At 43.2% G+C, this 22725-nt stretch overlaps 1 protein-coding gene across 2 annotated transcripts in view; it reads right to left on the reverse strand.

Moving 5' to 3' along the window:
- The window catches only part of LOC137321352 (myelin transcription factor 1-like protein), a 238022-nt gene that overhangs the window by 122148 nt on the left and 93149 nt on the right, over window positions 1-22725 (reverse strand). For both annotated transcript variants that reach the window (XM_067983737.1, XM_067983738.1), the window contains exons 9-10: window positions 8876-9087; window positions 4643-4645 (exon numbers count right to left, since the gene is read on the reverse strand). In XM_067983737.1, the coding sequence (XP_067839838.1) occupies window positions 4643-4645; window positions 8876-9087 (215 nt within the window). The remainder of the gene's footprint in view (window positions 1-4642; window positions 4646-8875; window positions 9088-22725) is intronic.

A 22725-nucleotide genomic window follows, 5' to 3' on the forward strand; every position in this document is an offset into this window, starting at 1 on the left:
GTAGCTGTACTGGAACAGCTTGGCTAGAGGCGCGGCTAGTTCTGGAGCACAAGTCTTCAGCACTACAGCCGGGATGTTGTCGGGGCCCATAGCCTTTGTTGTATCCAGTGCACTTAACCATTTCTTGATATCACGTGAAGTGAATCGAATTGGCTGAAGACTGGCTTCTGTGATGGTGGTTATATCGGGAGGAGGCCGAGATGGATCATCCACTCGGCACTTCTGGCTGAAGGTGGTTGCAAAAGCCTCAGCCTTGATTTTTGCACTTACGAGCTGGACTTTGCCATCATTGAGGATGGGGATGTTCACGGAGCCTCCTCCTCCCGTTAGTTGTTTAATTGTCTACCACCATTCACGACTGGATGTGGCAGGACTCCAGAGCTGTGATCTCATCCGTTGGTTGTGGAATCGCTTAGCTCTGTCTATAGCATGTTGCTTCCGTTGTTTAGCATGCATGTAGTCTTGTGTTGTAGCTTCACCAGTTTGGCACCTCATTTTTAGGTACGCCTGGTGCTGCTCCTGGCATGCTTTTCTACACTCCTCATTGAACCAGGGTTGATCCCCTGGCTTGTTGGTAATGGTAGAGTGAGGAATATGCCGGGCCATGAGGTTACAGATTGTGCTGGAATACAATTCTGCTGATGACCCACAGCGCCTCATGGATGCCCAGTTTTGAGCTGCTGGATCTGTTCTGAATCTATTCCATTTAGCACAGTGGTAGTGCCACACACTACGTTGGATGGTGTCCTCAGTGTATCGACGGGACTTCGTCTCCACAAGGACTGTGCGGTGGTCACTCCTACCAATACTCTCATGGACAGATGCACCTGCAACAGGTAGATTGGTGAGGACGAGGTCAAGTAAGTTTTTCCACTTGTGTCGGTTTGCTCACCATCGGCAGCAGACCCAGTCTGACGACTATGTCCTTCAGGACTCACCAGCTCGGTCAGTGGTGGTACTACCGAGCCACTCTTGGTGATTCTCTCTCATTCTGTCCCTATATGTGCCTGTACTTCTTTCTCTGTCTGAGTGTGTCACAGGTTTCCAATCTCTTTCTTTGTGCGTGTCTGTGGTTTTTCCTTTCACTCTTCTCGTGTGTGCCTGTAGTTCTCTCTTTCCACCTTTCTATCTCTCTGTGTGCATCTATGGTTCTCTTTCTGTTTCCCTGTACCTGTGCTTGTCTGTGACTTGCTCCTTCTCTGTCCATGTGGATCTGTAAATCTCTCACTCTCTATTTCTCTGTCCATGTGCATGTCTGTGGTTCTCACTAGCTCTCTCTACCTTTCCATCACTATGTACATCTGTGGTTTTCTCTCTCTTTTTCTCTGTCCTTGTATGTGTCTGTGGTTCCTAAAAAAGTAAGCATTAAAATGGTTCTTTCATTGTCCCTTTAGTATGCAATTAACATCAAATCACATAGATTGTGTAAAACTTGCCAAGTACATTTGGGGACACTGTACTTTAAAGAAGCACCACTATATCCATGATGTATTACTATAATCACAGTGATGTATTATCATAATATTCTGAATGGCATAATGTCAACTCTGGAATTTTTTCTTGTGAAATGAGTCCCAGATAGCTCAAGACGGTCTACTGGATCCCAATGAAATCCTTCAGGTAAATATTGGCCAGGACACTGAGGAGAACTCCCTTGCTCTTCTTCAAAATAGTTTCATGGGATCCTTTAAGTCCACCTGAGAGGGCAGACAGGGCTTCAGTTTAACATCTCTTCCGAAAGACAGCACTCCCTCAGTACTGCGCTGAAGTGTCAGCCTAGATTATGTGCTCAGGTCTCTGGAGTGGGAATTGAACCTACAATCTTCTGACTCAGAAGTGAGAGTGCTATCACTGAGCCACGGCTGACAAAGCCCCAGAAATCCCTCCAATGCTAACCCTGCTGGAATTTGTGGAGTCAGTAAGAGGGCATCTAATTTGCATGACATTGGCAAGCACATGCACCATTATGGCTACATCTCCAGCACAGTCTGCCGCATGCAGCCTGAATAACTGGTGTGCCTGGCCGCCTTTGTGGGGGGAGGGGGGGCAGGGGGAGGGACAGCTCAGGCCCCATGGAATGTTCCCTCAGTCCCCTGCATAAGGTGGCTGATTGATTTGTTTTTAAATTTGGCTTGTTTTCAAAAGCCCAGGCAGTTTCCTGGGACTGGACCCTCATGCCCCTCCCTCAATGGGATCTACTTCTGCCCATCTGGATCCATTTCAAGTGTGTTCCAGACCAGGACCCTGGCCTGGAGACCTCAGTTGGCCCTACTTCTGCTCCTTAGCAGATCTGTAAGATGGATCCCTCCTGGTGTGCAGGTCACTGGGTGGAAAGGAGTCAGGGGCCAAAAATGTTCCCTGCATGGGAAATCCATCCCCTCAGTCCCACCTTCTCCGATGTCATGGGCCATATTTGGGGCAGGGGGAAGTTCCTCCTGCCCAGGCCATTCAGAAACTGCCAGCCTTGGTTGGAACCTGGTATTTCCAGGTCCTGCCTGAATTTCCTTGCATTAGTCTGCATTCCTATCCAACTTATAGGGAAATTTGGGGCCACACTTTTTGAAGACTGAAATTTTGCTTCGATTAATGGTTTGGCCCAGTCTCTGGTCCTGTTAGCAGCTACGCGCGAATCGGTTGCCACCCAATTTCCCCAAATTGTGGACTTGAAACCACATATTTAACATATAGAATACTGTTGAGGCATGTTGCTCCTCAGGGTATCACTATGCTACAGAGTGTAGCACTGCCCATAGGGTGAGTCCCCAGCCTCTAATATGTCATTTTGTGAGGCATCAAGTGAAGGCCAGGCAGGGAGGGAGGAAAATTGGATGGCTAGTCACCCTGTGCCACTCTTGCATACCTCCTAATTGTTATCATTGACAAAGATCTGGAAATAGGCCACCTTTTGGCCTTGGAATGGTACAAGTTATGGGAAGACCAGTGAGTCTTTATTGGCTACATAAGAACATAAGAAATAGGAGCATGAGTAGGCCATACAGCTCCTCAAGCCTGCTCTGCCATTCAATCAGATCATGATTGATCTTCGACATCAACTCCACTTTCCCGCCCAATCCCCATATCCCTTGATTCTCCTAGAATCCAAAAATCTATCGATCTCAGCCTTGAATATACTCAACGATTCAGTATCCACAGCCCTCTGGGGTAGAGAATTCCAAAGATTCACAACCCTCTGAATGAAGAAATTCCTCTTCATCTCAGTCTTAAATGACCGACCCTTCGACGTAAAGGATCGGTTTGACAGACCGCAGAGAGGAAAATTGGATGGGGACGGTTACACTTCAGTAACGAAACTCACCCGATATTTTCTTCAATTAATTTAAATGGAAGGAAAATCGGGCATGCTCTTTTACAGCTGTGAGCTCCTTTCTGCTCAATTTTCCTCTCTGCGTATAACCCAGGCAATGTTTCAAGGCCAAGCAGTGAGAAAAAAAAAATCTACCTTGTGTGTCAATTTTCTTCTTCCTCACTGCCTAAGTCTCTATATTTTTCCCTTTTCTAATTGTTTTTTTTTTACTTTTGATATTCACTAACCATATTCTGCAAAACCTTTCTCTTCATTTTCAATCTTCTCCCTATCAAAACATTGTAACAAAATGGGATTTTCTACATGATCCACCTGGTCTGATAAAGTCTTTGATCGTACTATTCCTTTAAATGTGAAAGTTGAAATGAGTAGATTATCATATGATTCAAGGAATAAACTGGCGAAGAGATTTCTGACCCAGAGCTGCAATTCCATTTAGAGTGTACTGAGGTAAAGACACCTGGGTCTCCAAAAGCCTCAGACTTTGATTTTAGGAGCCCACACCTCTTCTACACGTGCACTGGCTCCAACGGTATTCAACTGCAGGCGTAATTTTCTTTTTATTTAATTTTTTTTCTTTGTCAATCAATATCCAGACACATTGGGGGTAATTTTCCCCTTCAGCGCTTGGGTGGTAAAGCGGTAGAGGGTCTCTTGCCCATTATAAAACCCAGCCGATTTTCACTTCTATTGATTTCAATGTGATGAAAATTGAACGGGTTCCAAAACGGGCGGGCCGATACGCTCTCGAGTGAAAATTACCCCAATTATCTCCCCACTCCAAGGCTCAACTTGCACCCCACCCCCGCCACCCTAACCCTCAGTGTTGGCCTCTAAGTGGACCCAATTCACCCACACTTGGCTCCACCAGGCACACACCTCAAGCTGTGAGCAATGCAATGGAAGATCTTCCAGCAACATAAACATTTTCAATACATCTTAACTAACAATAGCACTATAAAGCTAACCATAATTATTCGACAAGATGAAATGGAGAGCAAATATTTTCAAATAATCTTTGCCGCTTTTTCTTCAAATTCTTGAAACTGAATCTGGCTTTGCTAAACCCACCCTAAATGCTACAAATTGGAACAGGCAAGTGCATATGTGTCTCACAGATATATATTTTTATGTGGTCTTATCACTGTCCTGGTTTTAACCAGTCTAATAATCTTTTTAAAGCCCCTCTGTTTGCAGACCCTCCTTGCAACTCTAAACATCTAAGCTGAAATAAAAGGGAAGGAGGTGCAAAATGCATTAGAAAAAGCAAAGTCCACTATTTCAGTGTAACAAGCATTACTCAGTTCACCTTAGCACCATCTCAATTATTTCTACTACAGTATTTTTCTTATAAATCACTATGATCAATTCAAGCAACTCACCTATTTCCAACTGCTCATTAGCCAAAGAGAAAGAAAATCCAGTATTTCCAAGTACCTATCGCTACCTCAGTCTGCATCTTACAATTTTCTTTTGCACACAAATATGTATTTTTTTTTTAAACAGAGAAATACCACATTAATCGGATTCAACATTACACCTCTTTTCACATGACTGTAATAACTTCATTTCTGATTCAATCTCTCCCGGAATATACCGGGAAGACTTATTACATTATTAATGAACACCAACGTGCCCTATGCTGCTTTGCCTTGTGCACAGCATTCCCCTAAAGTCTTATAAAACTCCTCTTAAATTGACAGCTCTGTGTTTTGAAGTTTCCCATTTTACTTTTACCCATTTCCTCCCTGTAACCACTGATCTGATTCAATCCTATACACAGATAATCTTGTGCTAATCTATTAGCTGCCTTGTCATTGCTGTATTATTTAAAAAAAACACCCTTTGCACTAAAAGCTTCAACTCTTGCACTAAAATAGCAACTGGAGCCTATTCATGAAGCATTCATAAATCCACAAATTGGGATTTTTTGCAATTTTTTTGTAGAAGCCATTCTGGAAAGGAGTTGGTCTCTACTGTAGAATTGTGAAAATAGTGTTCAACTGCAGAAGTTTTGATGTGTATGAATATTAAGGGTTCAAACTGAAACAGGTACATGCAAACTGTTTTTTTATCTGCCACTTACTAAACCTTGCTGATCTGCAAGCTGCAATCTGGTGAAAATTTCAAATATAGCAACTTTAAGCTCCTGTAATTTAGTGGAAATCATATTGTATTGATATTTATTAACTTCTCCAAAAAGTGACCCTTCTTTCCTTAATGCTCACCTAACAGCATTGAGAAATGTTAGCAACACCCCTCTTTCAGACATATTGGTGTGTACCACAGTAATATTCCAGGATTGGACAGGTGCCCAAATCATCAGGAGGTGTAGGTTTAATAAGCATGCAGTGCAAGGAACCTCAGTCAGTTAGCCATCCATGTCATGCTGCATGTCTTAGCTGACAGATGCTCTCAGGCGAGCACATCTCAGTATCTAGATTCCTGGGTCACAGCAGGAGCAACAGCAAGCCAACTATGATTTCAATTAAATGGCAGGCTTTACAACTGTCAAGAGTCCTATTGATTGCACAAATGTGAGTCTCAGACCACCATCCATAATGAGGACATGTGTCAGAAAATGGTGTTACGCCAGAAATATGCAGATGCTATGTGTTGTCGTGTATTAAAATCACTCTTCCAGTCTCACTTGGCACCTGAGGGTGCATGACCCTCTTGGCCCTCAACCTCTTCTGGGTAAACCTACTGAGCAGATGATTCTCCTCCACTGGGCTTGGCTGATTTGGCATGGTATGTTTATGTGCCATTTCGGGTCTTCCCACCTTTGTTTGATATCTATGTTGGACCTCGTTTCCTAGCTGTCCATATTGACTTGGGCACTCTCCCTAGGACAATGAAATGGGCATAGCCAAAGCATTGATCCAGGATGCTGGCAACCTCAAAAATTTACATTCATATTTGATAATTGTATGTTTCCACTGTTGTATTATTAAACATAACAAAGATAAAACACCTATTTGGGATCTTCCTTTAAGATTCAGAATATTAAGAGAATTTCTAATTTTTCACTAAAAATGTAAATTAACATAGTATTATCTCGAATTGAATGAAAAAAATGCAGTGTAATAAAGTCTTGTTTCAAAGGGCATTTGATTACTTGGTGAACTGCATCCTTCTGATTTGATTATTATTAACCCCCCCACCCCCAACCCAGAAGGATGAATTCCAAAATTAGGGTTAAACCTGACAAAAACCTGGAAACGTCAATGTTGGCATACTGCAGTTCTGGTGTGATACATGCGGCAGCTTTCTCCATTTGGCACAGGGTATGCTTCATCTTCTCTCCATTGCGACAGGCAGCATCGATGCAGAGCGCACCTGCAGTCGTCTAGATCACACAGAGATGGCTGAATGAAGATGCGTCAGGGAGGAGGTACTAAGAATGGAGCTAGTGATGCACGTCAGCTGCTTTTAGCATGGTATTTTGTAAAGACTGTAGTAAGTGTTTGTTATTTCAAGTATTTTATTTGTTTTTTCCAAATTTATTTTGCTAATTAAAGCCAAAGTTTCTGATTGTGGAAATTCCCTCTTATTTCATACCGAAAAAAGCAGCACAGATTTGCTCGCAATTGGTTTCACCTAATGTTTTGACCTGATTCAGGAAAACTTAACCTAACAATGTGATATTCCTAAATATATTGCTGTTATTCTAATGACAAATAGAAACTTTCCTCAGCATTCTTATGTGAGGGACTCTGTTACCTCCCACTGGATACTGCACTGTGATGTAATAGGCATAAACAGAGGGGAACTAGATAACTCCAAAGTAGATGAGACATCATTGAGACTGTACAAGGCCCATTGCAGCAGAGGGAGTGCAGTCTCCATTTTTATCCAATCTCTGTTGGGAGAAAGAGAGTATACAATGGGACCGTACTGCTCCGGCCTAACAAAACTCTGAATTTAGCAAAGGCCACTCCCGGTCAGTGGGTCTTCTAAATCTATGCTCTCTGTTTCTAATTTATTGTTGTACAGCCCATTCTCCAGCCTGTCCCACTTTAATTGCTCTCTTGGCCAACGTTCTTTGTTTCCTTTACAAGAGTAAATATTTATTCAAGAAACAGGACAATTCTAATACAAATCTCTTCTCAGAATGAATCAAACCTGATTCATACATGAAGCCAGCAGCCACAATGAGCATCAACCTGACTGCTATGGCAAAGTAATCATGACCACATGACAGAAAAGACTCTGCATTGTATTTGACTCTAGTCTCAGTGATAAGAATTTCATATTTTGGCAGTTTTATACTATGAAGAGGTATTGTTCCTCCAGGGCTAAACGAAAGCTGTCAACAAATCCATTTCACTGTTCACCTTCTTACATTTTTTTGCTGTCAAATTTCATCAGGTGTCCCTGGGATAACACAGTCCTCCGGAAATGAAAGATGTTTGCTTATCAGAAAACTATTAAATGTCACATTTCGGTGATGTCTCCTTAATTTATATAATAATGTAATACATAATAATACAATCACAAAAAAGATAAGTTTTCCAAATATGACATATACACAAGTATTAGTTCATATTTTTAATTGTTTAACTTTTCTACACGATTATTGCTTTTCTTCAGTATCCTAAGTTGCAGAAGGCACATGAAATTGGACCATACACAATTCGGGGTGTAATATAGGTGTAACGCACACTGCACGCGCCTAAAGAGGCCAGCAGAAGGATCATAGCAGATTGGTCTGCCGGGCTCATTTGTTTATTAACACTGATCTGCAGGTACCAGTTGTGTCTCCAGAGGCAGCTCGCCGGTCGTGGGGAGGAGGCAGCAAGATCGACGTCTGGGATGCGGGCCAAGAACCTATGGTGAGTCCGGGACTAGTGGGAAACCGGGAGAGGGGGCGAGCAGTGGCCGGCAGCAGTCTGCAGTTTTAATATGGAGCTAGGAGGAGCAGGAATGCTCCTTCAGGCTCCACATTCAGGTAAGTATCCTTTTTGGCAATGGTCTCCAGCGGTCCCTTAAAGGAGCGCTGTTTAGACCGCATGTAGACCTGGTAATCCTGGCAGACCTGTTACCTGCTGCGTGCAATGTAAACCAATATCCCCTTGGGTCCTAAAACAGGGTTTAGGTTCCTAATTCGCATATTCAAGGGGCCTAATGCCTGTTTTAGATGCCCACCTGGGACATCTCTACGTTGCCCGTACCAATATGGCATCGAATGTGTTTCCGACCCTATTCAGGTGCAGGGGTCTGGCCTTCCAAATTGAAACTCTTTGCATCCATTTTCCACCCAGAAAAAGGGCACAACAAAGTCCAATTTCACCTCTTTTATGTTTTAATAGTATGTACAATTTCCGTTTCATTTATGCTTGAAAGGTCATAAAGGAGTTGCTATGTGTACAGGTATTTTTAGCCAAGTATAGTGTATTGAGTCTGACAGAACTGTCTGTAATGCTCACGAACAGAATGTAACTGCAAACAGAGGCCTGCTTCGTTTTGGTAATCAAAAACAATTTGTTATTGTGAAACACATTATTTATTGCTGTTATTAAAAATATTAAAAAGCATTACTTTTCTTACCGTCATACCCTTTGGGAGATGCATCCCTGGTCTGAACTTTGGGAGCAATAGCTCGTTTTCCAAAAACTTGGTTGTCGTAGTTGTTATATTCAAATGTAGTCTTAGAATATTTCTCCAGCTCTTTTGCCAGGTTAGACCGAGGTGTGGTGGTGGAAACATTGTGTCTGTAGCCATACTGTGGGATCTCGAGCTGCTTAACAAAACACATAGGCCTAAAATGAAAGAGATATGTAAATTACTAGGATCTGTGTTTCTTATATAGTCACGGAAGAATTTACACTTTGTTCACAAGACAAGATATTTACAGTGTAAATTATAAGAGAAAATTTTCTATTTCAGTGCTCCCGGTGTGGACTGCCCCTGTTGCAAGCACATATTGGGAAATTATGCACCTGCGGCATGTGATCTGCTGTCCATAACTAATGGATGGAAAATCACGAGCTGCACGTGCGGGACTTATTGATATGTGTTCCTGACAGGTGGGTTTCCGGACTGGGACTCCTGGAGCAGAAAATTGAATCTATAGTCTTCACATTTCCCTAGTATCTAAACAATGTATAATTAGTGAAAGAACTGAGCCCGTAATCATGATTCTATGCACTTTTTGGATGGCACAACGTTAGGCCAGAATTTGCTGGTGCGTGCCCTGTGAGTTGGATTTTTTTCCTCACCTTTCAGCTCGAAAATTTTTTGCGCTGCAAATTGCTGGAAGTGCGAGCTGATAATGGCGCGGCAAGAGCAACGGGACATTTGGAGCCTTGGTGAATGACGGGACCAACAGTGCATCTCCTTAATCAATGAGATTTAAGGATTGAGAAAGAAACAGAAGAAGGACTGAGAAGGATGGTGAATTCGAGAGGGTGAATTCAATGTCAAATCAGGTACAGAAAGAGAAATAAAGAGCGGGAAAGAAAGATTGGACTAAGAGAGAGAAAAAAGAAACAGAAAAGAAAAGTAAGAAAAAAATTTAAAAGAGACTCCACAGTTTCAATTGTTCCCTTTCTGGGCCGAGGTTGAGTGGCATTGCAAGAACATAAATCATGTCATTAAAAGGGCCCTTATGTCGTTAAATACCAGCCCTAACTTTCTGCGGCGAGTTTAATTCATATTTACCGCACAATTCCAGTAATTTCTTAAAATTCATGGGGAGATTGATGGCGAGATCCCGTTTTTGCGAGGCTAATGGTGGAGCGGCGCAAATCGTCCAACAATTTATGCCGATTCACAACTCATGGGCTATCTCTTCCTCACCACAAATTGCTGAATTATTTACACAAGCACGTTAAACTTGCCGTTATTTTCCCAGCAAATTCTGGGCCATTATTTTAACCGAAATTATTTTAATAACGGAAACACAAATTCAAATCTACAATACAGCTCAAAGTCACTGATAAATTTTTTATGGTGAAATATGTCATCAGAAACAAAGTTCTTTTGTGGCTCAGTATGTAATGGGCACTGCTCGGTCCAGCTCTAAGTTACATAGGCCGGGAAAGAACCAGGTTTGAGCTACCGATCTGTTCTAAGTTAGCTGAGCTCATCAGTGGTGACACTGTGGTGCAACACTTAGCCACAGTGCCCCAGAATTAGGGGGAAGAAAAATGTGCCAGGGTTTCCACTCCTGATCGGTATCCTGTGGCCTTCCCCACTCCTAGAAATTTCATGTGTATAGATGATGGCTGAGGTCATGGCTGAGCTCAGCTGTGATGCCCCCAGCAAATACCTTGTCAACACTCGCTGTCAAGGGTCACATATGAAGAATGGGTAATGTACCCAAGAACTCATGGGACCATGCTCCAGCATCATCCAGTGGGTTGAGGAGTAACGGGGAGAAAATTAAGAAAAAATGACATCAGATTTTCTTCCACGAATGTTGCTGTTATAATAAATTACATACTATTTTCAAATGAACATAAAGTCTGGTTTCTGGTTTTAATTTTGGAAACATTTTTTTGGTGTGAAATTGGTGCTTATCAAGGTGAGGCAATTTTAATGCTGGGGAATGGAACACTATCATCTTGGGTACCCAGTATCAACATCACGCAATAGGCACAGCATGATTTGATGTTTCCTCTGCTCTGCTGCAACAGTGCGCCTCAGTTCCAACTTCAGAAGAGCTACCCATTCTGCTAGTGTAACATTTTCCCATATCAGTAATCCGAAGTGAGATTGCCAATTAATGCCATTTTTGTTCTATGGCCTCATGCCCATTAGGATCTGGGTAGAGACGTATTTAACACAGGACACGAAACGATCAGTGGACAGAGAAGACTTTCATCCCATTAGTGTGGGCTGAATTTGAATTCTGGTCCCAAATGCAAAAGACCAATATCCAACCCACTGCATTATCCAGTGCCCCATGCTCTTCTATTATAACTGCCATAATTTCACTTCATAACAAAATTTGGGGCGATTTTGACTTTTGGGTGGCCATTCCAGCAGTGAAGAGGTCACAGTGATTTTGAGGTCCCTGCCCTCATTTAAATTTGACAAGTGAGCTGTGGAGGCCAAACCAGCATCCTGATGCAACTCAGGAATGTTGGTCGGCTGGAATGCTAATGGAGGCCCGCAAGTAGGCCCTCGATGATGGGGGTGGGGGGGTGGGTGATGCTGGAAGGAGCACTCCGGCTCCTTCTGACTCCACAAAAAAACATTTCTTTAAATATTTCTGGCTGTTTCCTGATTGGAACGGCAGCATACATGGGTGGCACATATGTGGCGCATGCTCCACTCATGTGTCTCTTAAAATTGCAATCAGGGTCCTAACTACGTCACTAGGACCCCTATATGCGCGGGGAAGAAGCCTACCACAAGCAGACACTCCAGCCGCCCAGGGGTAGGCCTCTCTCAAAGTGATGGCGGTTGTAGCGTCAGTGTCAACGGAGCGGTAAGTCTACCAACCTCACTTTGAGGTCCATACTCTCAGTTAACGCCAATAACCCCAAGTGGAAATCGTCCCCATTGTGTTTCTCTCTATACTGAACGATGAAGAAATGAAAACAGGAGATGGAGACTTCTAAAATTTTCAGTGTGACATTCGTTATATTAAATGGTATAATGGATGCAACCAGACTTCAAGGGCTAAATTCAGAGCAATCAGTAGGCTAATTGTAGGGAATCCTGTTGGTTACCAAATATGTTCAGTTATTTAGAATCCATTGTTCTGAGGGTTGCGTCAAAGTGATAGATTTCAAGGCATAATTACAGTAAAGACTAATTGCTCCTCATAACCAGTACAAATCTTAAAAATAGAAATAGCATACAAGACTGTGATATATGTTTATGTCACTATAGTCCTTTTTAGTCATCTGTATATGAAATATTGCACAGTTGTCAGAAAAATCAGTAGAACTGCTGATCAGCAAAGTTCAAGCATGGAGACTTAATACTTGCTATTTTTACACAAGCAATAACCTGATTATTTTAAACAGGTTATACACTATGCAAAAACAGAGTCCGAGTTTGTTAAGTATTTTACATGAACTTTGGCAATTGCAAGTTCTAGCCACACACATCCTTAATGCTTTTATTTTAATTTTTTGTGATGGATCAAGCTGACAGGTCATATTTACAGTTGGTTGATATTTAAAAATGTTATTCTGATATCATAGTATCACAGTAGGTACAGCATGGGAGGAGGCCATTTGGCCCATCATGCCTGTGTCGGGTCTTTGAAAGAGCTATCCAATTAGTCCCACTCCCCCTCTCTTTTCCCATAGACCTGTAAATTTTTTCCCTTCAAGTATTTATCCAATTCCCTTTTGAAAGTTACTATTGAATCTGCTTCCACCACCCTTTCAGGCAGTGCATTCCAGATCATTACAACTGGCTGCGTAAAAAAATGTTTCCTCATGTCGCCTCTGGCTCTTTTGCCGATCACGTTAAATCTGTGTCCTCTGGTCACTGACCCTTCTGCCACAGGAAACAGTTTCTCCACATTTACTCTGTCAAAACAGTTCATGATTTTGAACACCTCTATCAAATCTCTCCGTATCCGTCTCTGTTCTAAGGAGAACAACCCCAGCTTCTCCAGTCTATCCACATAACTGAAGTCACTCATCCCTGGCACCATTCTAGTAAATCGCTTCTGCACCCTCTCTAAGGCCTTGACATCCTACATAAAGTGTGGTGCCCAGAATTGAACTCAATACTCCAGCTGAAGCCTAACCAGTCTTTTATAAAGGTTTAGAATAACTTTCTTGCTTTTGCACTTTATGTCTCTATTAATAAAGCCAAGGATCTCATGCTTTTTTAACAGCCTTCTCAACCTGTCCTGCCACCTTCAAAGATGTGTGTCTGCGCAACCCCCAGGTCTCTCTGTTCTTGCACCCTCTTTAAAATTGTACCATTTAGTTTATATTGCCTCTCCTCATTCTTCCTACCAAAAAGCATCACTTCACACTTCTCTGTGTTAAATTTCATCTGCCATGTGTCTGCCCATTTCACCAGTCTGTCTATGTCTGTTACTTTCCTCCACATTGTTTACTACATTTCCAAGTTTTGTGTCATCTGCAAATTTTGAAATTATATCCTGTATACCCAAGTCCAGGTCATTAATATATATCAAAAAGAGCAGTGGTCCTAATACTGACCCCTGGGGAACACCACTGTATACTTCCCTCCAGTCTGAAAAACAACCGTTCACCACTACTCTCTGCTTTCTACCCCCTACTCAATTTTGTATCCACACTGCAACTGTCCCTTTTATCCCATGGGCTTTAATTTTCCCATCAGGTCTGTTATATGGTACTTTATCAAATGCCTTTTGAAAGTCCATACACACATCAACCGCACTACCTTCATCAACCCTCTCTGTTACTTCATCAAAGAACTCAATCAAGTTAGTCAAACACGATTTTCCTTTAACAAATCCATGCCAACTTTCACTTATTAGCCCAGACTTTTCCAAGGGCCAATTTATTTTGCCCCGGATTATTGTCTCTTAAAGTTTCCCCACCACCGACGTTAGGCTGACTGGCCTGTAATTGCCAGGTTTATCCCTCTCGCCTTTTTTGAACAGGCTGTAACATTTGCAATCCTCCAGTCCTCCAGCTCCATCCCCATATCTAGGAGGATTGGAAGATTGTGCCAAAGCCTCCGCAATTTCCATCCTTACCTCTATCAGTAACCTAGGATGCATCCCATCTGGAATGGGTGACTTTTCTACTTTGAGTACTGCCAATCTTTTATGTACCTCCTCTTTATTTATTTTTATCCTATCCAATATTGCAACTACCTCCACCTTTACTGCTACAATGGCAGCATCCTCTTCTCTAGTGAAGACGGATGCAAAGTATTTATCTAGTACCCAGCCATGCCCTCTGCCTCCACAAGATCATCTCCTTTTTTGTCTCTAATCAGTCCCATGATTCCTTTGACAACCTTTCAATTATTTATATGTTTATGAAAGACTTTTGAGTTCCCTTTTAGGTTAGCTATTAATCGATTCTCAAACTCTCTCTTTGCCCATCCTTTTCCCTTTTTTTAGATCCCCTCTGTACTTTCTGTATTCAGCCTGGTTCTCTACTGTATTACGAACCTTTTATTCATCATAAGCCTCATTTTTCTGTTTCATTTTAATCTCTATGTGTTTAGTCATACTTGGAGCTCTTCGGATGTCCTTCTTTTCCACCTCATAGGGATGTGTCTACTCTGTACCTGAACCAACTCCTCCTTGAAGGCCTCCCATTGTTCAGTTACTGTTTTGCCTACCAATTTTTGATTCCAATCCACCTGAGCAAGATCCCTTTTTAACTCACTGGAATTTGCCCTCTTCCAGTTAAGCATTTTCACATTTGATTGTTCCTTGTCCTTTTCCAAAACTACTCTAAACCTAATGCTATTACGATCAGTGTTCCCCAAATGCTCCCCAACTGAAACATACTCCACCTGTTCCACTTCATTCCCCAGAACTAGATCCAGCACTGTTTCCTTCCTGGTTAAGCTTGAAACACATTGATCAAGAAAGTTCTCTTGAACACATTTCAGGAATTCTTCCCCCTCTTTGGCCTTTATACTGTTACTGTCCCAGTCTATAGTGGGATAATTGATGTCCCCCATTATCACTACTCTATAGTTCTTGCATCTTTCTGTAATTTGCCTGAAAATGTTCTCCTCTATCTTCTTCCCATTATTTGGTGGCCTGTAGAATACACCCAGTAGTGTAGTAGCTCCTCTATTGTTCCTTAATTCTAACCAAATAGATCTACACCATTTTTTTCCAGTGCTATAATAGTTTCTTTGATCAATACTGCCACCCCCCTCCACTCCTTTCTTTCCTTACCTATCTTTCCTGAATACCCTGTAGCCAGGAATATTAAGTACCCAATCCCCTCCTTCTTTGAGCTAGGTCTCTGTTATTGCCACTATATCATTGTCCCATGTCGTGACTTGAGCCTGCAGCTCAACAATCTTATTTACCACGCAACGTGCATTTATGCACTTGCACTCCAATCTCACAGACTGCCTCACATTTGCCCCCTGTCTGATCTCTACTATTTCTGAACTATTCTTTACTCTAGTGCTACTTGTCCCTCCTAGTCCTCTGTGCACCTTGTTTCTCCTCTCTAAATGTTTCCTCCTGGTGCCCATTCCCCTGCCAAATTAGTTTAAACCCTCCCCCACAGCACTAGTTAACCTCCCCGCGAGGACATTGGTCCCAGCTCTGTTGAAGTGCAACCTGTCCATCTTGAACAGATCGCTCCTGCCCCAGAACTGGTCCCAATGCCCCAGGAGTCTGAAGCCCTCCCTCCTGCACCATTGCTCGAGTCACGCATTAACCTGTTTTATCCTACTATTCCTATACTCACTAGGCGCGTGGCACTGGGAGTAATCTAGAGGTTAATACCTTTCAGTTCCTGCTTTTTAACTTCCTCCCAAGATCCTGAAACTCTGACTGCACGACCTCGACCCTTTTCCTTCCTGTCATTGGTTCCCACATGGACCACGACTTCTGGCTGCTCCCCTTCCCCCCTCAAAACGTTCTGCATCCTCTCGGTGATGTCCTTTACCCTGGCACTAGGGAGGCAACACACCATGCGGGACTCACGTCGGCGGTTGCAGAAACGCCCGTCTATCCCCCTGACTATCGAATCCCCTATAACAACTGCATTTCTTTTGCCTCCCTGTGCAGCTGAGTGTCCCACGGTGCCGTGGATTTGCTCCTGACTGCACTCCCCCGAGGTGTCAACACCCTCACTGACATTCAACACTGAACACCGGTTTGTAAGTGCCACACTCCCAGGGGACTCCTGCACTGCCTGCCTGTTCCTCCTAGTCTGTCTGGTGGTCACCCACTCCCTCTCCGGCTGAACTCTCTGTGGTTGCATGGGTGACCACCTCCTAAAATGTGCTATTCACGAAACTCTCAGCTTTCCGTATGCATTGTAGTGACGCCAGCCGCCCCTCAAGCTCAGAAACTCTGAGCTTGAGCAGTTGGTGGCACTTCCTGCACATGTAGTTTTCCAGGACACACAAAGTGTTCTGGACTTCCCACATGACACAGGATGTGAATGCAGCAGGCCCCAGCTGTCCTGCTATGATAGCTAACAGTTAGTTAAACTTTGTTTAGTTGTAAGGCACTTTACTGTTTATCTGACACTAAAACACTAACCAACCACTAAAAAACACTAACCAACGAACTAAATACTTACCGACTTATCCTCGGCGCTCCTCCTTGCCTTGTTCTGATTCCTCGTGCAGCTCCCTTTATGCTCTACTCAGTCTTAGTCTATAGTGCTTTAGTTTAAATCACTTAGCATCTCCTTCCCCCTCTGCACCTAATTCCCACACCCACCAAATTCCCAGCTGAATGCCCTCACTCTGTTAGAGGTTCACTCCGTTAGAGGTTCACTCCGTGTCTTTCCCAACCTCTGTGCTCAAACTTGGTTTAATTTCCTCGGGTTCTGCCGCTCCCTGCTCTGTGCTGACTATCACGTCACTTTTGAGATTTTTTTCCCTCAGTTTGTTTAACTGCTCTGGTTTTCCCGCTCTTTTTAAACTGTTAGTTAAAAAGCCTTAAACCTAAACAATCACGAATACTCTAATCACTTATAACACTATCAACCACTAAACACAATGGGCGCTAAATTGGGCCGTGTAGCGCCCGTTGTTTCCGGGCTACACGGCCTCTCCGACATCCAAGATGGCGTCTTGGATGCACACACACGTTTCCTGTGTGACATGCGCCAGACGCCAACTTGGTATAGGAGTTAGTGCAGGCTCAGATAACAAATGCTGAAATCATGTAAAGTAGGGAGAAAATGGCTTCAATCAGTGTGCAACACTGATTTAAAGTGATAGACACCATTTTGGGACTTAACGCTCAACTCAATGCACAGTCTTAATTCCGACTATCTGAACGTGTTTTAGAGTGCCTGGAGGACCCCCCACCGGAGCTATTTAAAGGGACTATGCAGGATTTACAGGTTAATGGCTGGATTATTGCCTCTGGCTGCCGAGACATTTGTAACTGTTTTTGGAGGCCTCCTAGACTTCAATACTAGGACGCGGGGACATAACCTAACATTTAGAGCCAGGATGTGCAGGTGTAAAGTTAGGAAATGCTTCTACACGCAAAGGATGGGAGAAGATTGGAACGCGCTTCTGCAGACGGCAGTTGATGCTAGCTCACTTGTGAATGTTAAATCTGAGATTGATAGATTTCTGTGAACCAATGGTATTAAGGGATATGGGGCTAAGACGGGTATATGGAGTTAGGTCACAGGTCCACCATGATCTCAGTGAATGGTGGAATAGGCTCGAGGGGCTAAATGCCACAGCCACTTGCCGCCTCTTAATATGTGCCACCTTCTACTGCAAGAAAGCGGGACGTGTGTCTGGGTGATATGCCTGTCATGGTTGAGTAGCTGCCAGTGTGACTGGCCTGTAAGTTTAGGTGGGTGCCTTGAAACAGTGGTAATGTGTAAGGGTGAGAGGAAGCATCTGATTGAAAGAGTTGAGTACTGATGGAAAGAGTTTATTGGTATGTGGGGGATGGGGGGGTGTAGTGCGTGATGCAGTTGGTAGGAGACGCCACTTGACAGTTGACCTCACTCACCTTGACCACTCATGTCAAGGCATTGAACTTCTTCCTGCACTGCATCCATGCTCATGATGTTGTGCGCCTGGCACTGACTTCGTCCCCCGCTGCCTCCCACTGCCTTTTGGATATATGTCTGGAGGGCCTCATGCCCCCACCCCTTGTGGATATAGGATGTCCCTCCTTCTGTCCACCTCTTGCACCCAAGGTCTCTAGTGTATCAGCAGAGAACCTTGGTGCATGCACTCTCGCAGGCCTGGTACCAACTTAGATCAGCAGATTGGTGCGGTCTGGTGTGCAAATTGGAGGGTGTGGGATTTAGTAGTGCGTAACCTTTATTCAATGTTTTAACATAACTCATCAGTGTGTAAACATAGGGATGGGATCTGCATCTGTGTTTTAGGTATGCAATGTCTGATCTCTGTTCAGGCTCCATGCAGGCAGTAGACTGTTATTTTCAGCAAATAACAGGTACCAGCTACCTTTAAGAGATTTCTAAGAAACATCCTCCCTTTAAGAGATTGAGTGCCCTCTGGTGGTGGACAGTGCAAATTGCATTGATTCCACGTGCAAGACCTGGAAAGGAAGGCAGATTGCAGGTAAGTGCTCCCTTGGGTCCAAACTGGCGTCCTGCCTGCGCAGAGTCCGTCGGGCACGGGGTGGTTGTACACCACTGCCCAAAACGGACCCTCAGCGAATTTTCCACCATAATCCTCTAAAATACTCACCAATAAACTAAATACTCACACTGACTTAACCTCGGCGCTAAATGATATTATGCTCTTAATACTGAAGATAAATGATTAATTAAACAATTAGCTCGAATTCCTTGGTTCCACTGCTCCTCACTCTGCGCTCACTATGACGTCACATTTTGAGTTTCCCCCACTGTTTCCCCTCTGCCGCTCTGGGTCTCCCGCTAGGCTCTGCTGCTTACGATTACAACCAGTGCATTTACAATTATTGTATTTTCTTCAGGCATAGACCCTTTATGCTGACTTAATGCTGGGTGGCAAAGAACGTTCAGGAAGGCGGATTTGCTTTTAGAAATGAAGTCAGTTCTGCATTAGTACTAATGAATATAGCATTCACTTTTATCACTTCTCTTGAAATTTCTCCTGCACGTAAACAATTACTGTGCAAGTTAACCAACAAATCTGGCACCATGTTGTTTTGCTTGTTGAGTCCTTGTTAAGCAGCAATTAACGTGATTCATGTAAAATTCCTGAAACTTCACTTTGCATGCGGATCGTGTTATTGAACCCATTAAAAGGCACCATTCGTGGGTGCCAGCAGAGGTCCAGCAAGGAGATATAATGCTAAGTTCACCAATCCTGCACTTCCAGTGCTGAGTTGAGCTTCAAGGAAGTAAGGGCTAGAGATAGGAGCCTCAAAATTCTTGGGTCATAATGAAGCAAGACAGTTATCTGGTAGGGGATGAATTGGGTGGGGGGGGGGGCAGCAGGGAGGCTGTTGCATTGAATATCCATCCCCTTTTTTGGCCTTTTCAAAACTCCATCTGATGTGGGGGCTCGTGCTTTTTGCATCCACCGCCTCTTCTGTGTGGATATCACAGAAAGTCATGGGACTGATGCAATACCATCTGCCAGTAACCCTGTCAGTTCCGCATTCCTTGCCCCCAACGCTATGTAAACCTGCATGAAGCATGCCAGGACCTGATCCTGATGGACATGGGGACTGTGTGGCTTCCTATGACAGCTTCCAAATTATATGCTTGAACTGTTTTGAAAGATCTTCATCCAGCACAACCAGCAGTTATGGTGCGATATTCCTCCAATCCTTTGTTGAGGCGGGCAACCCAGTAGTGCTGAAAATAGCACAGCTTCCAGACCCCAGGATTCTGGACATAGTCAGCAGCACATCCATGTGTGGCTGGAAGTTCTGCCCTGTCCCAGATCTGTACTAAGTAGGCCAGAAGAGGAATTTCTAACCTAGAGTTACAGTAATTCTATGACCCATACTCCATTGGGAGCATGACACCTGTAAATGTACTTTATAATACAGAACTAGTAACATGTTTCAGTGCATACAGCAGCAAGTCTAATTTTGGACATGTCAGAGAAGGAAGAAGAGGAAGAAGGAGGGCTGAGAAGATCAGTAGCCATAACAGAAGGGCCATCGGCTACCACCTCCGTCAGCATGTCTACTGCAGGCATTTCAGCTATCTCAGCTTGTGTGAGGATGCTACACCTCACCAGGGATGACATTTGTGAATGTCATCTCCTGGAATCAAAAAGCAGCATCAGCACTGCAGTTCTAGTAGCTGTAGAAGTGACAACAGCACTCAGCTATTATGCTACATCAGCATGGGACTTCACAAAGATTGGCCAGGTCATGGATTACTGCTACATTACAGAGGTCACAGATCTAATATTTTAACCTGCTCATGATTATAAGTTCAGCACTTGGATGCAGCAACAGCCAGAGCATTTGTACCAAAGGTACAGCATTTCCAGTACTATAGGGTGTCAACTACTGCAGCTATCTGGTCATGCAAGCATCTGTACAAAATCCCATGCGTTCTTCAACAGGAAAGGTGATTTACTTTCCGAACTTCAAAATGGCATGCAACCACAGAAAAAGGATTACGTATTCAATGCATATTTTCCAGGGACTAGGCACAATATTAGCTTAAGAGAATCATGGACTTCGCAGCTTCTCTAGAGTGAGAATAGGTTGAATGGTTGGTCCCTCAGGGACATGGGTTACATGCTTGAAACATGGTTATAACATTACACCACAACTCCCCAGCACTCAGTAAACAGTGTATATGATAAGACAAATCCCAGAGGCAGGAACAACACAACAAAGACATTTGGGCCTATTATACAATGAGCCAAATGTTTGGATCAGTCCAGGGGTGTCCTACAATATGCCAGAGAAAGAGGCATAAGTATAACTGTGGATGCAGAACAGCAATAAGCCTGCAACAGCAGGAGCAGGATGGTGATTAACCAGGAGCCAGCAGAAGCAGATTAGTCACTGCAGGAAACTACAGGTTCTGTTTGAGGAGTTCTTTCCTTGAGACCTGTTCAGGGCCATGTAATAAATATTCAGCCAAATTTGAAGAATTTGGAAATCTTTCTGCTTGACTTCAAGGATTTTTCCGAAATCCGTTTGGTTAATATCCCTTATGGCTATTGTTTTCTTTTAGAAAGAGTTCTTAAAAATCTCTACAAATCTTTAACTTGATGTGTTGTGTTTTTATTTATGTAAAATATATTTTATATATTGGCTGTGGATTTGTGAAGGGTAGGTCATGTCTGACTAATCTAGTTGAATTATGTCAGGAGATCACGAGAATAGTGGGGAGGAGAGTTTCTATGGAAGTTGTCTATATGGACTTCCAAAAGGCATCTGATAAGGTTCTGCACAATAGATTATTGGCAAAAATGAGATCACATGGAATTTGAGGTAACCTTGTGATATGGGTTGGTAATTTTTTGGGAGATAGGAGACAGAGAGTTTGTTCTCTGATTGGCGAATGTGACAAGTAGTTTTCCCCAGGGATCTGTACTGGGGCCTCAGCTTTTCACTATATATATTAATGACTTAGATGAAGCAATAGAGAGTTGTATATCCATATTTGCAAATGACACTAAGTTAGGGAGCACAGTCACTTGTGTAGATGGGAGCAGGAAGTTAAAAAAGGATATGGACAGACTATGTGAGGGGGAAAAACTATGCCAGATGGATTTCAAGTTGGGAAAATGTGAGGTCATCCACTTTGGATCAATCCGCCACTTCTGATGAAAGGTCATTGACCTGTAACGTTAACTATATTCCTCCCTCCATCGATGCTGCCTGACTTGCTGAGTGTTTCCAGCATTTTCTGTTTTTACTGGCAATTTTCTATGTTTCTTTTATGTAGCCTGATCTAATACTTCTGAATAATTATTAATTTCTTTTGTGTTGCAAGTTACTGGATAAATGCAGGATAACTATTAAGTCTCCTTGTACTTTGAGAAACGAATCAATCAAATGTGTCACCTGCAACTTACTTTGATACCTCAACTCCACTAGGCAATTAGGAAGGCAAATGGTATGTTTGCCTTTATTGCAAGGGAGTTGGAGTATAAGAGTAAGGAGATCTTGCTGCAATTATATAGGACTCTGGTGAGACCACATCTGGAGTACTGTGTACAGCTTGGTCTCCTTACCTAAGCAAAGATATACTTGCCTTAGAGGGGGTGCAACGAAGGTTCACTGGATTGATTCCTGGGATGAGAGGGTTGTCCTATGAGGAGAGATTGAGTAGAATGGGCCTATATTCTCTGGAGTTTAGAAGAATGAGAGGTGATCTCATTGAAACGTATACAATTCTTAGAGGGCTTGACAGGGTAGATGCTGAGACACTGTTTCCCCTAGCTGGAGCTCTAGAACTAGGGGACATAGTCTCGAGATAAGGGGTCAGCCATTTAGGACAGAGATGAGGAAAATTTTCTTCACTCAGAGCGTTGTGAATCTTTGGAATTCTCTATCCCAGAGGGCTGTGGATGCTCAGTCGTTGAGTATACTCAAGACTGAGATCGAAAGATTTTTGGACACTAAGGGAATCAATGGATATGAGGATAGAGCGGGAAAGTGGAGTTGAGGGCGAAGATCAGCCATGATCTTATTGAATAGCTGGAGGGGCCGTATGACCTATATCTGCTCCTATTTCTTATGTTCTTATAGCCGTGTATAACAGGCTCAGGTATTCATCATCTTATCTCACCATTTCAGATCGGACACCTTCTTGTGCAAATCCTTTTATGTGTGACAAAAGCATACACTGGCCCTTTGAAGG

Source organism: Heptranchias perlo, chromosome 5 (assembly GCF_035084215.1).
Source record: "Heptranchias perlo isolate sHepPer1 chromosome 5, sHepPer1.hap1, whole genome shotgun sequence".
Taxonomy (NCBI): Eukaryota; Metazoa; Chordata; class Chondrichthyes; order Hexanchiformes; family Hexanchidae; genus Heptranchias; species Heptranchias perlo.